Genomic DNA, 22,338 nt, shown 5'->3' with positions numbered 1-22,338 from the left:
CGTGCCGATGGTCCGGTGACTCAAGAATTTCTATCGTATATACGACGGAAAGAGAAGTCTCGCACGTGCAACATAGAGGGTCGACTCCTTCTTATCCTTCTTTTCCTTCTTCGCCGTATGGTATTAACGCTGGGAATGCATTAGAGGTGGAGGTGCTGGAGATGGCAACGTGGCCACCATGTGTGCGGCCCACAAGGGCAAGTCGAGGCAAACTCAAGTCTTTTCTTGCATTTTCTGTCTCACTCTTACACCATATTCTCATTGCCTTTATCTCTTTTTACTCTTTACTATCTGACGGTTGCCGTCGAGTAAGAATAACGACTCTCCCCTCAGTCTTGCTCATCTCGCCTGTCCGCCCAGTCCCTGATGAATAAAAACATCATGAAAATGGGAAACGTCAACGAATTTCTTCGCAGATCTTTAATTCAAACGTACTTAGTTTTTTTCACTTCGACGCCTCACCAGGTTCATGACTCCCTTTTATTAGACACGTCCGTCTTTAATTTTATATTTTACAAGACTTTATGCATATTTCTATGGTATTGCTGAAAAGACATTAACATCTTTTTTTTGGTCGTCAAGCAGGAATTGAGTGAGTTTGATGGAATTAAGTCATCCAAGTGAGGAACTTGTCAATTACTTGATCGAATTAATGAAGTTTTTTTTTTTTATAGAAAAATATTTTTTTTTATTAATATGATTTTATGGTAATTATTATTTATTTTATCTAAATGAATGTTTCCCTTTTTTTCTTTCAACTTTTATGATCTTTTTACATGTAAATTAGAGTACATCTAAAAAATATAAATGTGATAACATCTCACTTATTCTCTAATTTTGATACTCTCAGTAGCGTTTGTATTTTTTTCTTATTCTAATGTGCTTTAATTCGTGAAATCTTAATACATAGTTTTCGATAATTTTTTTATAAAAACATTCCTCATTAAGAAAATTTTTTAATTCATATTTAAATTCACTCTTCACCTAATTAAGAAACCTTTTGAACTTCACTAATGACAGAGATTCGAAAAAAAGCTATTCTTCTTTAATATTATTGTTTCTCGAGTTGTTAAAAAGACCATTGTTCCTTACATTTTTTGTTAAATATTAAAATTAAAAGAACTCATTCACACTATATCATTTTTTCTCAAAGAGAAGAATAATTTTTTACTCGTAAACACTTTTATCTGATAAAACTAATTTAAAAATGAAATGAAAATAAGCAAGCAAATGAATGATATCAATAACAAAAGTAATTGGTAACATTAGTTTGTTGAAAAGGAGTTGGATCCATTTTGCAATCTCCCAGAAGAGAAAAGAAAAAGTAGAAACGTAGAAATTCGGTGGGTCGATAAAATTCTCCAGCATAGATCCCAGACACCTAGAAAATGAAACTCGAGTTATCAAAGCAACCTAGAGATTGAGCTTCACTGAAGAGCTTTGGAGAGAATGCTCGGGCAAAGGTACAGATGAGTCTTTGGTAGAAAGAGCGAGGGTGTGTGGGAAGAAGGGAAGGAATGAAAGTAGAAGAGGTGGAGGAGTTAGAGAAGCACACGATAGCAAGAGGGTAAAAGGAGACGAAGGGATAATTCCCCCGTTGCGCTCGTACTGGACTTGGGTTTTTTGCGAGTTGGAGTGAGCGTCGAGGGGCGAAAGAGACCAAGTGAGGAACGGGGTGAGAGAGGTAACGTGGGTTACAGGGGCTGCACTATGGAGCGAGAAACACAGGAAGGAGGAAGGCGGTGGCGCAGCAGCGGAGGTGACTGCGACGAAGAGAGAGAGAGAGACGAGGAAAGGGTGGTTCTCTAGCTTCGAGATCCATAGGGGTGCCCAGCTAAAGGGTAGGGGACCACCGCCCAAGGCTTCCAAGACCCCAGGTCTGTCTAATACCGAGGGGACTTTGTTCACGCACAATCGATGAGATAAAGTGCTGGTTTTCACTGTTAACTAAAACTCCACACTCCTCTGCCGCCAGTTAACCTGGTTAACTATTTATTTATCTTATCTTGCAGACTGCAACTAGTCCAAATCATCTTGTCTCTGTTTGTGATCTAGAAAAAAACTTTACGGGACTTTCTTTACTTAGAATACTTGATGTTTTCAACTAATTTCCCTTCTACGCAACCACAGACAAACTGTTGCTCCGATCGCATTCATCAATTTATATATATTCTATTACTCTACAACTCTACCACCACCATCACCACTACCACCACTACTCTTACTCTACTTCTTCTCCCTCATTCTTCAGTAGACTTTTCAAGTTCAACGACGAAGCAATCAGTCACACATCCCTCCTCTTTATTCACATTTACACACTCTCAAATACTTTTTTGATACATTTTAAATTCTTCATTCATCTTCTGTATTTCCTTCACTCATTGGAATCCAATTTCAAACAACTCTTTACGATTAAATGATTCTCTTCGAAATTGCTGTGGTTTACCCATTCAACTCTATCTCTCCTGTTAATCCTTTAAATGGTAATAAACACAACATTATCTCAATAATACTTTATTTTTGTTTTCAGTGTCATTTAATCCCTTAATCCTATTACATATTCTAACCTGTATCAATCAAATTGCGATAAATATTATTATTTTCTTTTTCTCCGTCAACTGCTGAGATTCCTAATAAATTTGATGGTCATTTAAATGACTTTGATCGAAGAGTCGTCAAATATTTCTAGAATAAAGTTCTACTTTGCTATCAAAGGCTATCAAAAAGACCAAGAAAAAGCACAAAAGAAATTGTTCAAATAAATGAATTGTCCATGTAATTTTTCCAGAGCCATTCTACCACTACTCTGTACTTACGTAATTATTTTGAGTGACGGCAAACTGTCATTGTCCTCTATGCGGGTCAACTTCAAGCCGAATTACCTTATCCAACACTCGAGTACTTCCCTTACATTTCCAAGAATGTCAGTAGACCCGGTGTAATTTACAGTACATGCAAACACGTTACTTAGTAGTCAGTACAAGAGGAGCAAGTGAGAAATGGGGAGAGAAGTAAACGAGAGGAATAAAGAGCCAGAGAAAGATAGAGTGAGAGAAGGAATGAGTGAAGTTTCCCCGATGGCTCGTCCACATCCCACGTCCACGTCGGACGGTGTAACGCATACATAGCCCATCTTTCTCTCTGGACGTGAAGAGAGAATCCGCGTGGAAGCCCCTTTCGGCCGATGAGTGTTAGCTTCTCCCCTCGGTCCCCCTCACTATACCGCACCCCACATCACTACCACGTGCCTCTTCCGCCCTCCTAGAGCTCTTCTACGGCTCCTTCTCTCCCGCTGTGCTGCTTCTACACTCGACCCCTCACTCTGACGGTGACAGACCCTACCTTACCGCCGCCGACGCCGCCGACGTCGTGGCTTGGCGAGGGGAACACCACTCTACCACGAGAGTCCACGAAGAGAACGATTGAGGGGTGAGGGACGTGGAAGGGCGAACCAAAAGGTGGGGGATCGCCGCCGCGTCGCCAGCCGTTAGTTCGCCGTGTGCGCTCGTCACGTGAGGATCTGCTGTTTTATTAACTATTTTCACATCTTGCTCTTTTGACGTCCGGATATTGTTGTATTATTTATTTACAAAGAGCATTGAGGTCCTGACGAGGACGACTCGATATCACAGGTGAGATTGGTTCATCAAAACCATCAAATAGTTATCAAGAAATTGAATATCAAGTAAATTAAAAAAAAGGTGAAGCCTGTGATCAGTTCTGCAGACAGCATAAACTTGACAGAAACGTGTGACACTACTTTACTTGAAGATCTTTTAGCTCTGCACTTGAGACTTGTAACGTGGGAGTTTGAAATATCGTTAACATGACTTGGGATGTTGTGTTTTATTAATTGGCGGTCGTTTAATATACACGATCAGCCATTGGCGAATGAATACAATCGCGTGAACCGGAAAACGCGGATTGCGCGCGGTTTGTGGTGCGAATTTGACTAGTGGGAAAACTTTTACAAGACTTTGCACTCGGACCACGCACCCAATACGTCGTATAGTTATTATCGTCGTTGCGTCATGTGTTAACGTTCTAACGCTTTTTTTTTTCTTCTTTTGATCTTCATCACCTTCAGCGCGTTCGTGCCTTTTTCATCGTCTCAAGCCGGCACTCAGTGCAGTCCAGCTAAGGCGTGTGTTGATTGGACAACGAGTTGCTGTAAAACAACCAAGAACCCGCGATTTTCTACGTGGGGCCAGGCCTGAATATGTCAGCGAAGCGAAAGGCCACTGCCATCATGCAGCACCACAAGGTGAGTCGACGAGTTTCTTTGTCTCTTTCTCTTTCCTTCTTTTTCCTCTCTCACCACAACTCCGTCACGTCCACGTGATCTCCCTCTCTACTTAACTTTGCACCCATTATCGCATATTATAGGGGTGCTACCGTTTTCACAATAAAAAATATTTTTTACTCCAAAAATTCCAGATGAAATTGGATTAATACTTGCATGAGAATAGCCATTATAGTGGCTAGTGATCAGTTAATTAACTTTTTCAAAGTATTAAATTCTTTAAAACTCTACAAAATACTCTAGAAAAAAAAGCCTTTGTTGCTACATTTTTTTTTATCTTGATTTGTCTATAATTTACAACAAAAATCAATTTATTGTAAGTTTCATATTTCTTTCTTCTATTTTTTAAGCTCTTATTTAATATCAAAACTTTGTAAAGGAATTATATTTTTCAAAAAATCTTTCGCGTAACAAAGAAAAAAGCTTTAACGTAAATCGATTAGTTGTAAAATTTTTTTTAGAGTATTTAAAAAGAGTTAAAGAATATATATTTAAGTGTTGAAATTAGAACAGTTTAAAAATGTAACAACTTTTTACATTAATTAAAGAGATGGTTGGAGAAAAAAAATATTTAAGTATCAGTTAAATTCACAATTTGATGTACATAATTAAAAAGGCATTAACCAAGTCTCGACAGAGTGTGAAACAATAAAAAGAGGTTGGGATGCTTAGCACTATTGATGTTAAAAAAAAAAAGAGAACATTTTCATGTTTACACGTCGGTAATTGAGCGTGAAGATCGTGTAAATTATATCGATCTCCTGACAACCAGTCAATGGATATATAGTCAATTATATCTTCGGATATCCTGTACATAAAAAAATTCCAAAATAACAACTTTACAAGATATTTTATTAATTAAATCATAATTTACGTATTTTATTGTATTGAATTTCATTAAATTTATCAGTTATCTGATTTTTCCAACAAGTTTTCAATTAATTGTGTAAAGTGCATATTCTTGACGATTTAGACAACATCAAGTACATTTATTAAACAAACATAAATACATGTTATTATTATTTATAAACTTTAGTTACAAATAAAAAAATTTAATCTTATCATTTAGTTTTTTATTTATAGTGCAAATCATAAAGTTTTTTTCACTTGTTCATGAACAATGATGGATTATTTAACATTCTTTCAATACTATCAGAATACTAGAAAGCTTTATAATTTATATTTGTAACATATTTATACGAAAATAACTACTTTCTATCAACCCATTAACAAAAATTCTATCTTTAATCACAATTATTAACCTCCATGATAATCAAAATGACAAATTAATTAAGAAAATGGAGGAAATAATTTGTTAATAATTGAATCTAATTAAGGATGAATTTTTAATGATATTTTATTTGAATGGAAATGGGCAAAAATAAAAGGCCTGAATGTAACGGTATAATCAGTAAATCATAAAATAAGTTGAGACAAATCGATAAATTCGTTTGATTCTTCAATCGAACCGCAAAAATTACATTAGACTTGAGGTAGGTTCGGGATGATCGTTTATCTTTGTCTCGCCAATATCCAAGTTGTATTCTATCATTCTTGTTGGTACTTTTCGCTCTTTCTACCTTCTTTCTCATTCGTCCAACCAACTATTCGCGTACTTTGTTTCTCTTTCGTACGCTAAAAGTTATCCTAGTCGCTCTCACACAGCAGCAGTTCACTCTTTGGCGGTCCAACAGGTTATATTTTTCCAGCATCTCCCTCTCCTATTTCAACGTCCTCTTGCATCTTTTTCTCCCTCACTTCTCTTTCCTCTACTCTTTTCATCTGTCCATCTCCCTTTAATCCTCTCTTTGCCCTCGTTTCCTCTTTACCTCCTTGTCTCTCTCTCTCTCTTCCTCGTTCACTTTTTTTGTCGTACCGGAGGCTGTCCGTAGATTTAAACTTTTTACGTGTGCGCGAAGTGGATAATAGGATCGTCGCGACTCGAGTCTTTTCCTTTACACGACGTCTAAAGGTGGACCATAGAAAATGCCGATGACCTCTTTAGACGACTTACAGTATCCACTGCAAATAAAATACCACAATCATTCTTTGAGCCTTTTTCCTATTGAAAAAAAAAGCTATACTTTTGATGTAAAAACCATTGGAAATATTTTAAAAATCTGTCTTTTCAGTATTTTCATCAAACAAAAACAGGAATAACTTTGTTTCATGACAGATGAATTTCTTTATTTTTTAAGAAACCGATAAATTCTTTCGACTGAGATTTTTATCATTTAAAAGTATCGCTAAATATTTGCAAAAGACAAAATCTTTATTGAGTTACAACTACATACACTATAAATTTTTGATTTGTAAATGTTTTAAATCTCTAAATAATAAAACTCAATTTTTGAAAATAAAAAATGATTAAACTCCGAGTGATTGCAGTACTTGTAAATTAAATGGCAAATGAAAAAATCATTTCAACAAAAAAAAAAAGCTGTTATTTTTGAGAAAAAAAATTAATCATGATGTTGAATATTCACAAAACAATGAATTTTTTATTTAGAAATAATAGTCGTCAGAGTATTGGGTGTATTAAAAAATACCTTAAGTCGTACATTTTTATTTATAAAAAAAAAAAAAAACAAATAGAAGGAAAAAAAACTGTCACTATCATAAAGCTCTTTCTTCTAAATCCTTTGTTTTCAAATCGATCACGAAAAATACGGCGAGAGGAAAGAATGACAATGAAAGGAAGGAAAACCCTTGAAAAGGGTATGGATTTCCCATAAGATGAAAACTTTAGCGAGGATAAGGGTGTGCCTCTAGAATGTCCAGATCTATTTGTGCTAGTATATAAAAGTGTATGAGTACATAGCATACCCTTATAGCAGTAGTGTGTAGCACGAGAGAGAGAAATATTACCAACTCGCTCTCATTTCCAAGCGGACAGTTACCAGGCTTGTACACACACATCCAATATACAACGTTTTGCGCTCGCGTGCTATCCAATCGACCAACCCCCATTTCTCGTTACTCCGTTCATCCCCTTTTGAAAGTAACATAAAGGGCACGAAAAACTTGTTTTTTCCTCTTTTTTCTGATAACTGTCATAACGTGAAAAAAAAAATTATCATCAATTTTTTCTCGAGTTTACCAACAGATTCGATGATAAATCTACTTTGGTCGTGTTTAGAGAAGCATTTTAGAAAATAATATCAGACTGTGTGGTAGAAAATAGCGAGAATGGAATTTTCTAGCCAATAATCTACTCCTCCTTCTCGCTTGGACTCTGCACGAAGGCTTATCGACGCCGGTGGACGCGGCCGGTCGACAACCGTGAGCTCACGGGTCTCTCATACACACACATTGATGTACAATCGAATACACACCGGAATTGCACGCGGTAGGCGTGTGTTGATAGCAGAGAGCTGATGTTTGTTGCTGGCAGCATCGTCCTCTGTGTAAAAGCCTTCTCCTTGCCTCTCGCTCACTGTCCGCACACACGAGTTGGGTGATTCAGGGAGCCATCCGTGTCAAGGTACACCGCATCGATGTCCACATGCGACGCCCTGTCTTTTTTTTATGGCTATGCCAGTTGCGAATCGTCTGATCGAATAAAAACGACTCAAATTCAATGCTTGCTATTTCTTGTCGACATCTAAACTATTTCTTGTTCAACAACTGAATTCTTTCTCTATTCTTTTGCTTTGCTTTGTTTATCACTAATTCTATCGCTTCATGAATCATTACTTTTGCACGAATTCTACGAAGGTTGAGGATTCTTTAGCTCATTATCGGTTACGTAATTGGTAAAGAGACTTTTCATTTAATGTTAGTCATGGTCTTTTTTATTTAGAGATCATTCATTTTTTTTTGTTGAAAGATGTGAGTTTTATTTATGCGAGGTTTTTGTTGTTGTTAAATAAATAGTTGGCTGATCGATCAAATTGTTCATGAAACTAGGGTAAGTAGACCACTAAGTAGACAGTGCAGATAGTTGAATTAATCAGAGACATTTAGAAATATCTTACAAGTACCGCTGTAAATATTTAATTCATTAAAAAAGAAGGAAAAAAATTTTTGGAGTAAGAATTTTGTTCCTGATCCAGAGGTCAGATAAATTATTGCTCCAAACATGTATTTCTCTCTTAAAAAAATGATAAACTTTTTGGTTTCCACGTTTATTTCGGTGAAAGTTCATAAAATATCAGTTATTACAGCCCAATAATAAATGTAAATTTCAATAATTACATATTATTAAAAATAATAATTTTAATTAATAAAGCAACTATAAATTACAAATATTCATTTCGAGTATATAAATAAAAGCTGTTTCATTATCATCAATCATCATTTATTATATTGACTTTTCTTTATTCACTAATGCATAAATTATGCACAACTCTACAACAACTGCATATGAATTTTTGAAAAGCACACTCTATATAAATTAATACATCTTCAATTTTTAATCTAAAAGAAAAAAAATAAATTCATTAGTTAATATAATAAAACAATAGGTTTTTGTGTAGCTTTGAATTTTAATTTTCTCGTCTCTCCGGATTTGAAGCCCATAAATCCGACAGAATAATGACACGTCTCATAAGAAATTCCTCGATGCATTCCTCTGGTTAAATTCACTTGTCACAGCGCGAGAAAGCATACGAGATGGTATAAAATAATCGATTTTCTACCAGCCAAGTCTCGATCGAATTTACTTGACAGACTCTCGTCTTTCTCTTCATTTAATATGTCCCGGACCTACGACTACATCTACATATTCTCCCTCGTCATGTATTCCGGGTTAATTTGCCGTAATAGACGTGAGGGTTTTAGGCCCAGAATACCATAGGGAAGGTGGAAGGATAATAAGAGAAATGCAAGGATAGAAATTTGTCGCCTTTTCTCATTTTACATCACCGATCTCTCGTTGCTAATCGAATCTCCATAAAGCAAATGTGAGAGAAGGAATTGTTCCGAAATTGAGGATGGTCGGGGATCAAGACCGGATGCCACGCTCGCTAGGCGGCTAATTATTCGAGACCGTGAAACTTAATTACGTAGGTTCTTCCACGGTAGTACGCGACCGCGAGGTCACTCCTACCTTTCAATATCCTACAGCTTATCGTTCATTCTCAAACTTATTTATTCAAGGAAAATGAGATGAGAAAAAATTAGTTGAGTTATTTTTGTTGAGGAATTTTAATTAAGATATTTTATTTTTTGTAAATTATTTCAGAAACTCTGACTTCTGTTATAAAAATGACGGTGACGGATTTGGGTCGGATACAAATGCAAACATGGTTTGTGCTTCACATGTCTTATATTATTCGTTAACATTCGACGTTGTATTTAAATAGACATAACAGTTCCATCAGAAACTACATTATTCATTTTATTAGCCAAATTCATTAGAGTTTTGACTGTTCTATATCTAACTTTTGGCCACAGGTCAATAGTTTTTAATAAATTTAATTGATTACGTTCGTTAACGCAAAAATATTTCAATTAATTCTATTCTTATATTTAATTTACTTTATTAGAAATTAGAAACTTAAATTAACACGATAAAAAATTGTTTAATGAATAAGTGGAAAGAAAGTCCCTTAGTTTTTTTTTTACTCTGGAAAATATTTTTTGTTAAAATGAAAAAAAAATACACTTTGACATTTTTGATATTCAGTTAAAAAAAATATACGATTTTGATAGTAGCATGGATTTTGAATTGATGTATAAAGTTTTTAAAACAATCAATTGCTCTATACAACAAACAGAACATATTGAATATATTTTTTGATATTTTAAAAATATTCAACAATATATCGTCATGCATTTTCAAACAAAACATTAAATTTTAATCAAATTGAATGCCTGCGAAAAAAAATCATTATATCATAAACTGGAATAAATGATAAAACAAGGAATTAACTAATGGAAAAAAATCGTTAATAAAATTTTGTTTATATTTAATTGTTTAACATTGAGTTTGTATAGAACGTCAATTAGCTGATAATTAAGGCACGATATCTCTGAGTAAACATTAATGACTCAGCGAATTGGTAAAATGGGGAAAAAATAATCAACCGATCATCAGTAGATATCTTGATAGCAAAAAGAAGGAAAGAGACAAATGCATGATAGTCCTTGGTGAATGTAATCGTTTGATGTAGGTGACGATCTTGTAGTATTGATGCATAGTAAGCTCATAGGTGGGCGGTCATGAGTTGTGGGTGGGTCATGCGATAGTTTATTCAGCAGATTATTGACGGGTGGTGTGTACGGATCCTGGATAGCACAACGATCACACACGCTTTGCTCGAAATAGCCACTGGTAAACCCTCTGTCCTCTGTACTCTATCGCTTTGGAATATATTTCGACCTCTCGGAATTTATTTGGAAGCATTCGATCTCTCGTACACTCAGTTGACGCTCTCGATATCCAACGATAGTTTGAGTTTTTGCGCTCGAGTACCTTTTATTTTTTTTTCCTTTCTTTCCCAGCTTCCCAAATACGTCAACGAGTTTTACTAAAATGTTTTCATCGATTTCAAATATTCGTGTAAACTTTGCAGTGATTCAATTTCACCGTAAATAATTTAAGTGTTCATAAAAAATATGTTTACACGTTGGTATTTTTTTCCAAGTATTTCATGATATAATTTTAACTCAAACCACTTCCGTTCTCTCTACATTACACTCATATCACCTTCCTTTTAATTAATTAAAGGAAATTAATTGTTAAAAAATTTTTTTTCTCTATTAACAATTAATTTTTTAAAGCTATCATTAAATAAATATGAATTTAACTGTTATTGTATTGACACTGTTTAGAAACAAAAAAATGACGTTTGAGGTGAAAAACATTTTCATTCATCGGAATAGAATATTTTTCTGGTATTTAAATGAATTAGTGTAATCGCGCATTTAAGCACGTTATATTCGACTATATCAGGTCGATCTTAAAAACAATTTTATCAAGATATTCTTGCACTGACAGTAGAAGAACTCATTTAAATACAAAATGTGACCGCGGATGACCTGAGTGAATTTTAGTGACAGTCAATTTCGATTTTTCATTTACTTCCCTCTTACGAGTTTAATCTAATGAAAAACCATCTATTATTATACAAAAAGTACTCGAATCGTAAGTTTAATAATTAAGTAAAAATGTTAATTTGATTGAATTGTATTATTTTATTATTAAATACTCGAGAATATCTTTTTAACCATTGACATACAAAGATTTGTGAAAATACTCATACCAACTGATCATTTCAGGATGCGATATATATCTTTCAAAAATTTTCATGAATTATATTTAAATAAATTTGATAATTAAATATGAATATGTTCTCTCTGACAGCGAGTCATTCGAATTTGAATAATAATTTGAAACTGGAAATAATTTTTCCATACTAACTAAAGTATTTGGAAATTCTAATTAATTATACAGTGATGATATTAATAGAGAATAAATCAGGACAAAAAAAATATTTTTGATAAAAATAAATGCTTTTATAGTAAAATAAAAGTTCAATCGATGGTTTCCAAGAAAAACCTAATGTCTTCCTGGTAAAAAATGATTGTTTATCGTTCAATTCCTTCCTAGCTTTCTTTCAGAAAATTTCCTCATCAATAACACTACTCTCAATTGATCCGCTCAAATAAAAAAGCCCTAACTTCAAATGAAAATTTTTTTATTCCAAAAAAAGTGCTTTTCATTCACACAAAAAACCATGGAGTGAAAAAGAAATCGAGTTCCCCCGAGAGATTTAGCAATTCGAAAATAAACCGAGAAGTATCCAAAGCTCCAATGTGCACAATAAATTCTAATTACAGTTAGTGAGACATAAGTACTCGTTAAAGTTTAATTCGTGTATATCCAACTGCATTCACAGCAGAGCAGAACGTGTGTTTTCATTAGTCTTCTTGTACCACTTTGCTATCATCACCTTTATCATAATTACATCCCTTCAAAAACCATCGTAGCTAATAAATAATTCATACCCTGGTGGTCTTTTTATACCTGAATGATGAATTAAATTAATTCTATTAGCGTATTAAAATAGAGAGAAAAAAAAAGACTTGACAAAGAAAGGAAGCAAAAGTAACGGAAATGGATGGAGAGAGAAAGGGAGAAAGAGGTGGAGGCGAAACTTCCGCGTGAATCGATAGCTAATGGCTTGCCCGTTGTAATTAATGCAACAAGTTGATACCTAACACTTATCTACGGCCACGCTGCCGCGGCAGCTTTAAACGGAACAGCTCGCCTCGAGCTACGAAACGACTCGTTTCTATAGACATGTTCGTCCCTTTCTCCTTCACCATTCGCTATCCTAATATTTTGGCTAATTTGCAATCGATTACTGCCCTCGAATCACTAGTTGATTCGTTTGCATAACTTTATTTTATTGTTTTCATTATGAATAATTGTGCCGAGTAATTTCATTCATTTACACTAATTTGTTCCATTTAGTAGCTTATTTATTATTTTGTTTTAATATTCAATTATCAGTGCTCTTGTTTTCGATAATTATGAGATATTCGGAGAATTTAAATGCTATCAGTTTAATGTTTATCGTTTTTCTATTTCATTTCTCAGTTTTTATTTAAATCTACATTTTAATATCTGCCCTTTTATTGATTTGTTTATTAAAAAATATTTTTTCATCACCATTATTGATAATAAATAATTAATAATAAGAATTTATTTTAAATATAAAAAAAAGGTTGGAATATTAATAAAATTGACATTTTATTTATTATTTATTTATTAATTAACATAAAATGTTTATCTGCAATGCAATTCTTAAAAATAATTTAGTGAAATTCATTACACTAAAAGTTTTATTTTTTAAAAATCAATTTTTCAATATAATATATTTTTTATGGGTAAAATCCATTTTTGTCATTTAGCAATTTATTATTTAAAAAAAAAAAAAAAAAAAGAAAAAAGAAAATAATGGCAAGTAAAACTTTATATCACTTGGTTCTATCGAGCTTAAATATTTAATCGCAAGTAAGGGTTTAAGGGAAATGTATAGTAGTACTTCTGGAGAGCCAAAAGATTCCAGCCATTTTCTTAAGAAACTTCCGTTAGGTATTAAACACTAGCGTACACTATTCTGGTCTTCAAAGATTTTTCGTAGCATATACAAGTCACATAGAGAGACTGAGCTCTTGGTGTCAGCTTCCAAATGGGACTTTAGGACAAAGTTTTTGGCAACGAGTAGTAGCAATACTTTGCTAAGTTGTGGCTACAAGTTGCAGGCAAGGCTAAAGACCAACATTGGGATACCAAGTTAAAAAGACTACTGATATAATTACCATTAATTAAAACCTCTGTGGCAATAGTCCAAGTTCACCTTTTCTCCTCCTTTTCTCAAGTATTATACGAACAAATAGAAGCTAAATTTCCCTCATTTTCTGGTATCAGAGATGTCATTAGTCTTTTTATTTTTATTCCAACGATTAACATCGTATTTTTGTTGGCCACATTAGCGGCAAGAATAAAGAAGAATATCACAAGTCTACTTAGCCTCTTTATTCATCATCCTTTATGCTATAGCGTTCTAAGTCGTCGCTTACTTGACTGCTCGACTTGCTTCGTTTGCAACCGTCCCGCCTGTTCACTCGTCTGTGCCGCCCTTCGTTTTGCTGGAGTACATTATATGTATATTTTTCTCAACTTTACTCTCTGGTGGGCCGCATTTACTGCCGCGAAAAAGGCCCACTGTGAACTTTTAACTGGAAGAAAAACCGTGACGTTACGCTTAATGATTGTACTGTCTATTTTCTGTGAATTTCTTACAGTCAAGTTATTTATACCCAATTATTCGACCTGGATCTTTCTTATCAATATCTAAATACTCTTGCTTTATTGATCTTTCGGAATACCTAAAAAAAAAGAAATCAAAGAACAATGTCTCTACCATCACCATAAAGAAGAATGCAAGAGTAGATGTGTTATCATCACTGAAATAACTTTTGGTCTCCACATCAATGACAGACTAGGCAGCTTCTTGATTCGATAGTGAATATTTTTTCTCATCCAACATGATTGTTTGCGTAATATATGTCGCTAGACATTCTAGAATTTGTAGTGAAATTCGCTAATTAAATGCTCTAGAGACTAGACTAATTGGCTGATTTAAAAAATGCATTTATTTATACCAATTGACTACGGTTCTCTCTAAAAAAAAATAAAATTTATTACTCACGAGAGAGACTAATTTTACAATCGAAAGATTCAAGACTTTATTTTAAACAATTTTTTACTTCATACTTAAAACTTTCCTATTCTCTTCTTGACTTCCTTCTTCACCTGATTTTCAAAGACTTACTTCACTAATTATCTTTAAATAAATTGAATTTAATTTTTAATCGTCTTTTTTTTTTTGTCTTCCAGGTAAATGTGACAAAATAGATGTAAGAGTCTATCAAGAAGGAGGATGATAATTGAATAAAGTAATGAGGTATTCATTCAATCATTAACTGATAAGATTATCTTTACTCGAAGCTCTTGCATCATAACACAAATGAATAGAAAATTAAATAACTCGTGCTAAATAATTGTAGTGGATTTAAAAGACGAATTAGTGCTCTTCTGATTGACTTTGTTACACTCGTTTAGTATGAGTGTTACCTTAAGGCATTTAAACCACATGTGGGTAGTCAGTGGGTGCAACAACATGGCGGCCAGTCATCGTTCCACGTTCATACTCCTATGCATTATATGCGAATTGTCTGTAGGTGGATTAGCATTCCGATTTTACCAAATACACAAGGCCTTAATATTGATAGTCTTATATCAAATATTCTCATACATATTACTGATCTGCACTTTCATTTCTGACCGGTTTTTTTTTTTAGAAATTTCTTTGTTGTTCAATGCTTTAGCTTTTATTTATAATCATTCTGTGCAATATGACATATGGTTCCAAATTCATAAACTGGACTAAATAGGACGAGTTAGATTCCATTGATAGAAAATAATAAATCAGAATAATTTCAAATAATTTTTTGCACTACTTTTTGATGATTTTATTTTATTGAACATAATGAAATGGAATATTAAATTATTACTCATTGATAGATATTATTTATTTGACATATTAAATTGATAGTAATAATTAAATGAAATAATTTGTTCAAGTGCTTCTTCAATTTGACTGCAACCATAATACTCTGAACATGTCAAATAAATGTTTAAATTTTACCTTTAATATAAAACCATTATTCCGCAATTATAATGAAGTTATTTAAAGGTAAATAAAAAACATACACTCGATGAACAGGAATTAATTTTCTGTCTAAAACGTCAATGTAAATATGATAATCGCAATTCAGTAGTTATTTACATTGTCGTAACAGCAATTAGAAAACTTTACTACAAAATAGATATATATATATATATATTTTTTGGTAAAAGAATTTTTCATAAATATTATTTACAAATTCTAGAGAAAAAAAACTCTGGAACGAACGAAAAATAAATGTACCGTTAAAAGTGGTAGAGTTCTATCGAAAAACAATTGGCCAACATACGATCGAATGGAAATATCATATGTGGTAACACGGCCACGTTTTCCGTGACCCTAGATCGGCTTGCGTAATTTTTTTTTTCATGAGTGTTCGTCATACAGAGGCCTCGAGGATCGATACTTAACGCGAATACTGAAGCCAAACTGTCGTCTGGTTGTACATAAAACGCACTATGAATGGGACGTAAACATTCTTTATGTGTCAAAGTTTAGAAAAAAATGATTTTCAATTTTTATTAGCTTGGTTTATTGTCCGTCGCGAAGTATCTGAAAAACCGCAAAGATCACGCAACACTGTCGTGTGCAGGTGGCAAGATAAGATATATTCTGTGCTGGCAATTTTGTTTTTTTTTGATATTGTCTCGAGACAAAGGCAATGCAGTAACTCTTTTCGAGAAAGATCATGACGTAACTGACGAAGCTCGCCAAATAGTCGACGATTATTACCTCGAGAAGAGGCACAAGAAGTAGTTGGAATTTTAGCGGGTCGACTGGTTGGCACCCTTGGGGTAATTTCCCTGTCCGCTACGTAGATTGTTGATAGCTCGCGATTATTTATGGGATCCGAAGGTTACCGGGAAGGGATAGTGATGCACGCGAAACGAGGTTAAGCATGCTGAAGGAAGAAGACTTCTAGTTTTATCTTCCGGATTGCCGAGCAACTTGAACTTTCACCTCAATGATTATTACGAAAAGGTCAACCGTGAATCCTTGCATATTTATTCCTATAGCTCAGATTATTTTTACCTCTTCTCTTATTTTGTTTCTAAATTTTTCCACACCAACTGTTCATCTCCAAGTGATTTTTCATTGTCACTCAGAGCGATCCCAGACACGTGAAAATTTCACGCACAAAGTGAAGTCGAAGTCGATGCACCAGTTGCAGCCAGTCTTGTTCTAATTATATCTTACTTTGTTTGAGTACAACGTACCTTTAGACGCTACCGTCAGCGTAGGTCGGATATACCCCTCCCACCTGCTTTCTTCCCTGACGTGCAATCTCTCGTCCTCCCAAACCCCACCGGAGTATAAACCAACTTACGATACGCTGCATACCGCTCGTCGTCGTCTCCAAAGGAGACTTAGCATCGAACCTATTGGAGTTGCGCCAAATGGAAACGCTCGTCAAATCGAGCATTGAATTAAGAAAATTTCCGGTTGCACCCAAGACACTTCAGACTTGATTTCGTATAGCTAAAATTAGTTATCTTCATTTTCAAGCTTGAATTTTCGTTATTACGTGTTCAAAAGTCCCTTCGTTGTTTCCTTTTTTTTTTAAATTGTCGTCTGTTATTAGATTTTAGTATTTTATTATTAAATTTTTTAAACTTTTTGTGGATAAAAACAAACCAGGCAATGTCATTTTTACGAGCTTATCGAGTTAGGAGCAGTTTTTTTGATATTAATTAACGTCTGGAATCGAAATAATGGAAGTTTTCTGTCTAGTGGAACTTTATTAGTTAAATAGTAACATGTTAATGAATTTATGAAAAAGATAATTAATTAGTTAATGAAGTTGTATTTGATTTTTTTAGTTAATTTTTTTATCGGACTTCTTATTATTCTGGAATAAATATAAAAAATTTTCACATGTTTTCAGTTATTTCTTTACAAATATAATGTATTTGTGTAACAAAAAATTTTAGTTTATTTAAAACAAAAAAAATCAGTCTTCAATTTTCAGACTTCTTTTTAATATTTTTTATCTTCAATACTTCAATTTGTTTACCAATCCAATTACTTCTTCAATAGCTACTCTAACTGTTTTCGAATGAAAAACATTCAGAAAAATTTTTTTATCCAATACTTTTGAAGATATTATTAATTCTTCCGATTTTTTAATAAAGCAATTAATCGAAAAATCTTCCTCTAAATATCCCTCATCACTACTTAACTTCACCACTTCAATCCAATTATCTATTGAAGTTTCTTTTCGAATCATTCAAAATTTTTTCATGTTTACCATATAACACTTATAGTGTCAATTATTTTTTTTTACCATCATCAAGTAACAATCTTCAATTAACTTCAACTTCTATTCAAAAAAAAATCTACATCCACACACAAATAAACCTTTTCTCCTCAATTCGTCGCAGAACTCTAATTATAGTAATTTATTATCCTGGCACGATTGTCCTACATTATTGGCTCCACAGTAATCATGGTCCAGATTCGACCCAGTAGCCTCGTGACAGTCGATTTTTCACAACGTCATCCCTTATGAGCGTATTAGTGTATTAGTAATAAAAAAAAAATATATGAGGTGCAACACACGTTCCATAGCGAATTAACGAGAGGGAGAATGCAAGCGAGACGTGTAACGGGTGCTTGAGGGTGCGAGAATTAGCGAGGGTTGTGCTCGTTACACATACGCGAACGAGAGAAAAATAAAAAAAAAAAGGAATTACACGGACAAGCGGAATAAAATGAGCAGCTAATCGATATCAGTTCATTGAGTTTCAGTTTCAGCACGTGTATACCCAGTGTAATCTACATATCACATACACACATGCAGTCACATAAAAATCTATATATATATAGATATTCTCGACTTCTTTCTCTCTCTCTCTCTTTCTATATCGTACCGTGTGTCGACTCCACCGCACATTTATCACGACTCTTTTTCCCGCCATTGGAACAGAGGGACGGAGGCAGGAAGGTCACATGGGTTATCTTTCCACACACAACGCAAGTGCTTTTTGCGCGTCAGTCGTCGTCCGGTGGACCTTCGTCGAGTCGCAGTTTAAATATAACATCAGGTATCCGCGTGTTCTGCGTGCGTCGGTGTCCTCTACTCTACCCACAGTTTAATGTTTTACCTCTGCTACGGTCTTTCTTCGTTTGTACACGTGTGCACCACGTTTAGAAACCTCTCGCACACCCAACAACTTGAGGGGAAAAAATCTCGGAACAAAGGCGACGAGGATTTTAAACTCTTCTGAGAAAAAATTAAATAAACCTTTCAGTTAAGATTTTTCGAAAATTTATGAGGACAATATTGACAGCTTCAGATGCTCACTAAATATTTTTTTTTCATCTTTACTACATAGCGATATTTGTCGGCTTCCGGTAGATTGTTGGGGTTTGGAGAAGTCTCCAGGATGTATGTAAATCAGGGAAACTTCATTGGAAAAATGTTTACATACAGTAGGGATTATTTACAGATCTGTAAATGTCGAAAAGTCGTTTGAATTTTTTTTAATAAGTTTCATTCAATGACGCATAAAAGATTTTTGAGAAAATTATTAGAAATATAAAATAGATATTTAATAGTAGGTGAGGAGTTATTTTTTTTTTTTTAAATTTTCATCAGAGATGAGAATTCTAGAAATAATCTAAAATCATTCATTAGTGATTTATAACTTCAAAATTATCAAAGAAATACTATTTTTTTTGAAAAGCACTCAAGTTTAATTTTGCATTTATGATAGAAGTAAATTGAAATAAAAAGCATGAAAATAGGAATATCTCTAAGGAGAAATAATCGAAATTTTATTCCAAAAACGAATGAAAATAATTTCTAAAAAACCATAAAAGTGTGATTTATGATTTGAAAAAATAGCTAAAACATTTTTTACGCATTCTCGTATCTTTTTTTCACCCTTGGTACATTGAACCTTCCCTCTCGCGTGTCTTCAACGCCAACACATAACGGCCGGCAGTTTCTGGCCCCATTCTCTCGTCCAGCATTCCCATTGCCGGAAGATGAACTCCTATAAAATCTCACTGCCGGTTTAAGATCCCCCTTTCCAGCACACTACCACCCTCCACTTTTCTCTCAGTTCTAGCAGCCAATACCGCACCCGGGTACTATTCCAACGTACATATAACCCCTTTGCCAGACGCCGCAAAGACGACGGGGAATGAGAAAGACTGAACGATCGAGGTACACGGCAGTTTATCCAGCAGAGAAGAGATTGCTACGGTGGTCTAGGGTCGCTTGAGACGCATGTAGAGAGATCGTCCTTGATATAAAAGAGAAAAAAAAAGGAGAGGAAAAAATTACATTCTTGAAAAATACCATGAAAAAGGAAATTAATGGTCTAAAATGTCTACATCTAGACCTCTTTTCTTAATTTTCAAGATTTCATTTTTTTCTTCCATCTTCCTTTTTATTTATTAATTGAATTAATTTTTACTATCAACAGTTTAATTTATTTTACTGTCTGGTATACATAATCTTACGTTATTTTCTACTTCATTTTTACTGCGTTGTCTCTTTAATTTTATTCGTATAACAAATCCAGCCTGATCCCTGTCTGTTGGCAACGTAAAGCTGGTTCGTAGCCATTGCTAGTTCCATACTGGGTCTTCCCTCGTGAAGAACAAGCAAAAGAAGAGAAACGTGTATCGACCTCGGTCTTAGGTGTGGGTCGAAGTGGTTGGAAAAGTGGAAGGAGAAGTCCAACGGTCAAGAGGGGTGCTGGAGAAATAAGAGAGCAAGAGATTTACTAGTCTGGCGACTTTGTAATAAAAAAAAAATAATAAAAAACAAGTTAAATCATTCGTACAAAAAGTAACAAAAAGTCAAAATAAAAAATTCTTTTGCTATTTTATCAAAAAATAGCAGAATTTATTGAAAAAGGAGAATATTTGATCAACAGCAGCAGCAGCAGCAGTAAGCATTAAAAGTCATTGAAAATAATTTTGACCATGACAGTATTTATTTTTTTCAACGTCAATCATTGAGTTGTCTCTTTAAATATTCTTCAATCGCACGATAAATTGCCACAAAAACCTTTTAGGTATGTTTACTCTGATGCTCTGGAATGTGAAGAACGTGTCCTTCATCATTGACATCAACCTGAATCTGCGATTCTTCCGTGGTCACTGATGTTTTTGTCGACTCCAATGCCACATATCTGATGAATAATCCACATGAAGATTGAATTGACACCTGACAAATTTGTAAAAGAGTAAAAGAGTGTAACATGGAAGGAAATATTTCAAGAATACTTTGGAAAATATATGTTGCTTCAATGTTGAAGTCTTGTCTTTATCCTTCTTCTCAACAGCTAGCTATTGAATGCATCTCCTTCTCTTGTTCTGGCTCGTACAAGACCCAGACACTTCTCTTATACGCATGTACACGTCATCGCCAAGTATATAATGTTCTCTGGCAAGCAGGCTACTCAGATATCTCTCTCAAGTTCAGAGGAAGACTTTAGCGATGGCTCAGAGAGTAGTTCCCCTCTTTATAGAAGCAGTTAAAAGATTGACTTGCGTTATACTTTTTCCTCTGGTACGTCAGTGAGTCATTGAATGAGAGAGGAACGCTATCAGAAGACGAGTGTAGCAGTTGAAATTGATGATTGGAGACCATTGGAGATGATTTGCGACGAAAAATTGAACGCTCTACATGTCTGAAGCTCGTTGGCCTCGCAATCGTCGAGCGGAGGCTAAGCAGAGAGGGGGAGAGGTCAGTCACGGTTATACAGAGACAGTCACACATATACGCAGTGTACGACACACCCTGGGAATAATGGATGTGTTACACGGCTACAGGGATTCAGAGAAACACGGACGGTGGCAGACAGCACCAACATTACGGAGGAGGGCAGCAGCCAGACGAATGGGAGACTGTTACACCCAATTGTCCCTCGTTGTGCAGGGGTCAAGTAAGGTAGCCAAGCGAGCACGGCAGACACCATCATCCGTACATGCTATTGGATAAATACGTTCAGTTGGAGAATATAAGCATATACTACATTGCCTCGAGGCCATGTGAAAACACTTTCACGAGGTATTTCCTACTACATTGTCATAGATTAAACCTCATTGTCTGCAACTTGTCTTCTTAACAAATCTAAGTGTCATGATGACTTCAATGCTAGTTAGATAGTAACTTGCTAGATATGCAATCCACATCTTTTTGTGGTATTGTTCAAAACTTGGAGTTGCTATGAGACTAAACATAACATCCTGCTTTATTTATATTTTATATATTGATGAAGAAAGTCTGGCAGAATACAGTTATGAACTATGGTGAATATTCAACGGATCCCAAGCAATTTGCACAGATGATGCACATTAGCACACCTCAGTACAATCATGTCATAAATTACTAGCTGGTTAGCCGCCGCCAGGGGTCGTCGAGATTCAATTTTCAAGCTTCGCTCTTTCTTTTCTCTCTTCTCCTTCAATGGACCCAACAGTGATGGCAGATTAGAAATAACCTGGTCCCGTTTGGTAGTGGAGAAAATCTCAGTATATCTTGTCATACCGTCACCACAATTTTTTTCATGGTCACACACGTGTAAGGTTATTCTGCTGATGTTGACCCTATCATCATAATCATCATTGCTATTATCTTTTTTTTTTTCATGATAAAAAATATTCCTCCTTTCTTTTTGTCAATTCCAACCTCTCCAATGGATCTCTCCTCAGAACTAACTATAGATTTTAAGTCCATGAAACTTGCTAGTGATCTCTAACAAGTTCCCCTGACGCAACCTGCCTTCTTGGAGTCACTTTGGCGCGTAAGTCAACGCTGACGTCAGCTTCTGCCGGCCTTTTGCCCTATTTGAGTTGTAACATGTGCTAAAT

The 22,338-nt window shown here is 34.6% G+C and overlaps 1 protein-coding gene across 3 annotated transcripts in view; it reads left to right on the top strand.

Annotated features, from left to right (window-relative positions):
* Positions 1 to 3,402: 3,402 nt before the first annotated feature.
* Positions 3,403 to 22,338, top strand: part of LOC118069146 (nucleolar protein 4-like) — a 31,715-nt gene continuing 12,779 nt past the window's right edge. The window contains exons 1-2 of one of the 3 annotated variants that reach the window (XM_035087032.1): positions 3,417 to 3,632; positions 4,088 to 4,264. In XM_035087032.1, the coding sequence (XP_034942923.1) occupies positions 4,220 to 4,264 (45 nt within the window). In that variant the 5' untranslated portion in view covers positions 3,417 to 3,632; positions 4,088 to 4,219. Of the gene's footprint in view, positions 4,265 to 22,338 lie in introns of all 3 variants that reach the window. The other 2 variants (XM_035087033.1, XM_035087034.1) reach the window with 2 other exon arrangements.

This window comes from Chelonus insularis, unplaced genomic scaffold (assembly GCF_013357705.1).
Source record: "Chelonus insularis isolate UGA/USDA-ARS -01 unplaced genomic scaffold, ASM1335770v1 contig_406_pilon, whole genome shotgun sequence".
NCBI classification, from domain to species: domain Eukaryota; kingdom Metazoa; phylum Arthropoda; class Insecta; order Hymenoptera; family Braconidae; genus Chelonus; species Chelonus insularis.
Note: the sequence above shows the minus strand (reverse complement) of the source record. Positions and strands in the feature narration are given on the sequence as shown.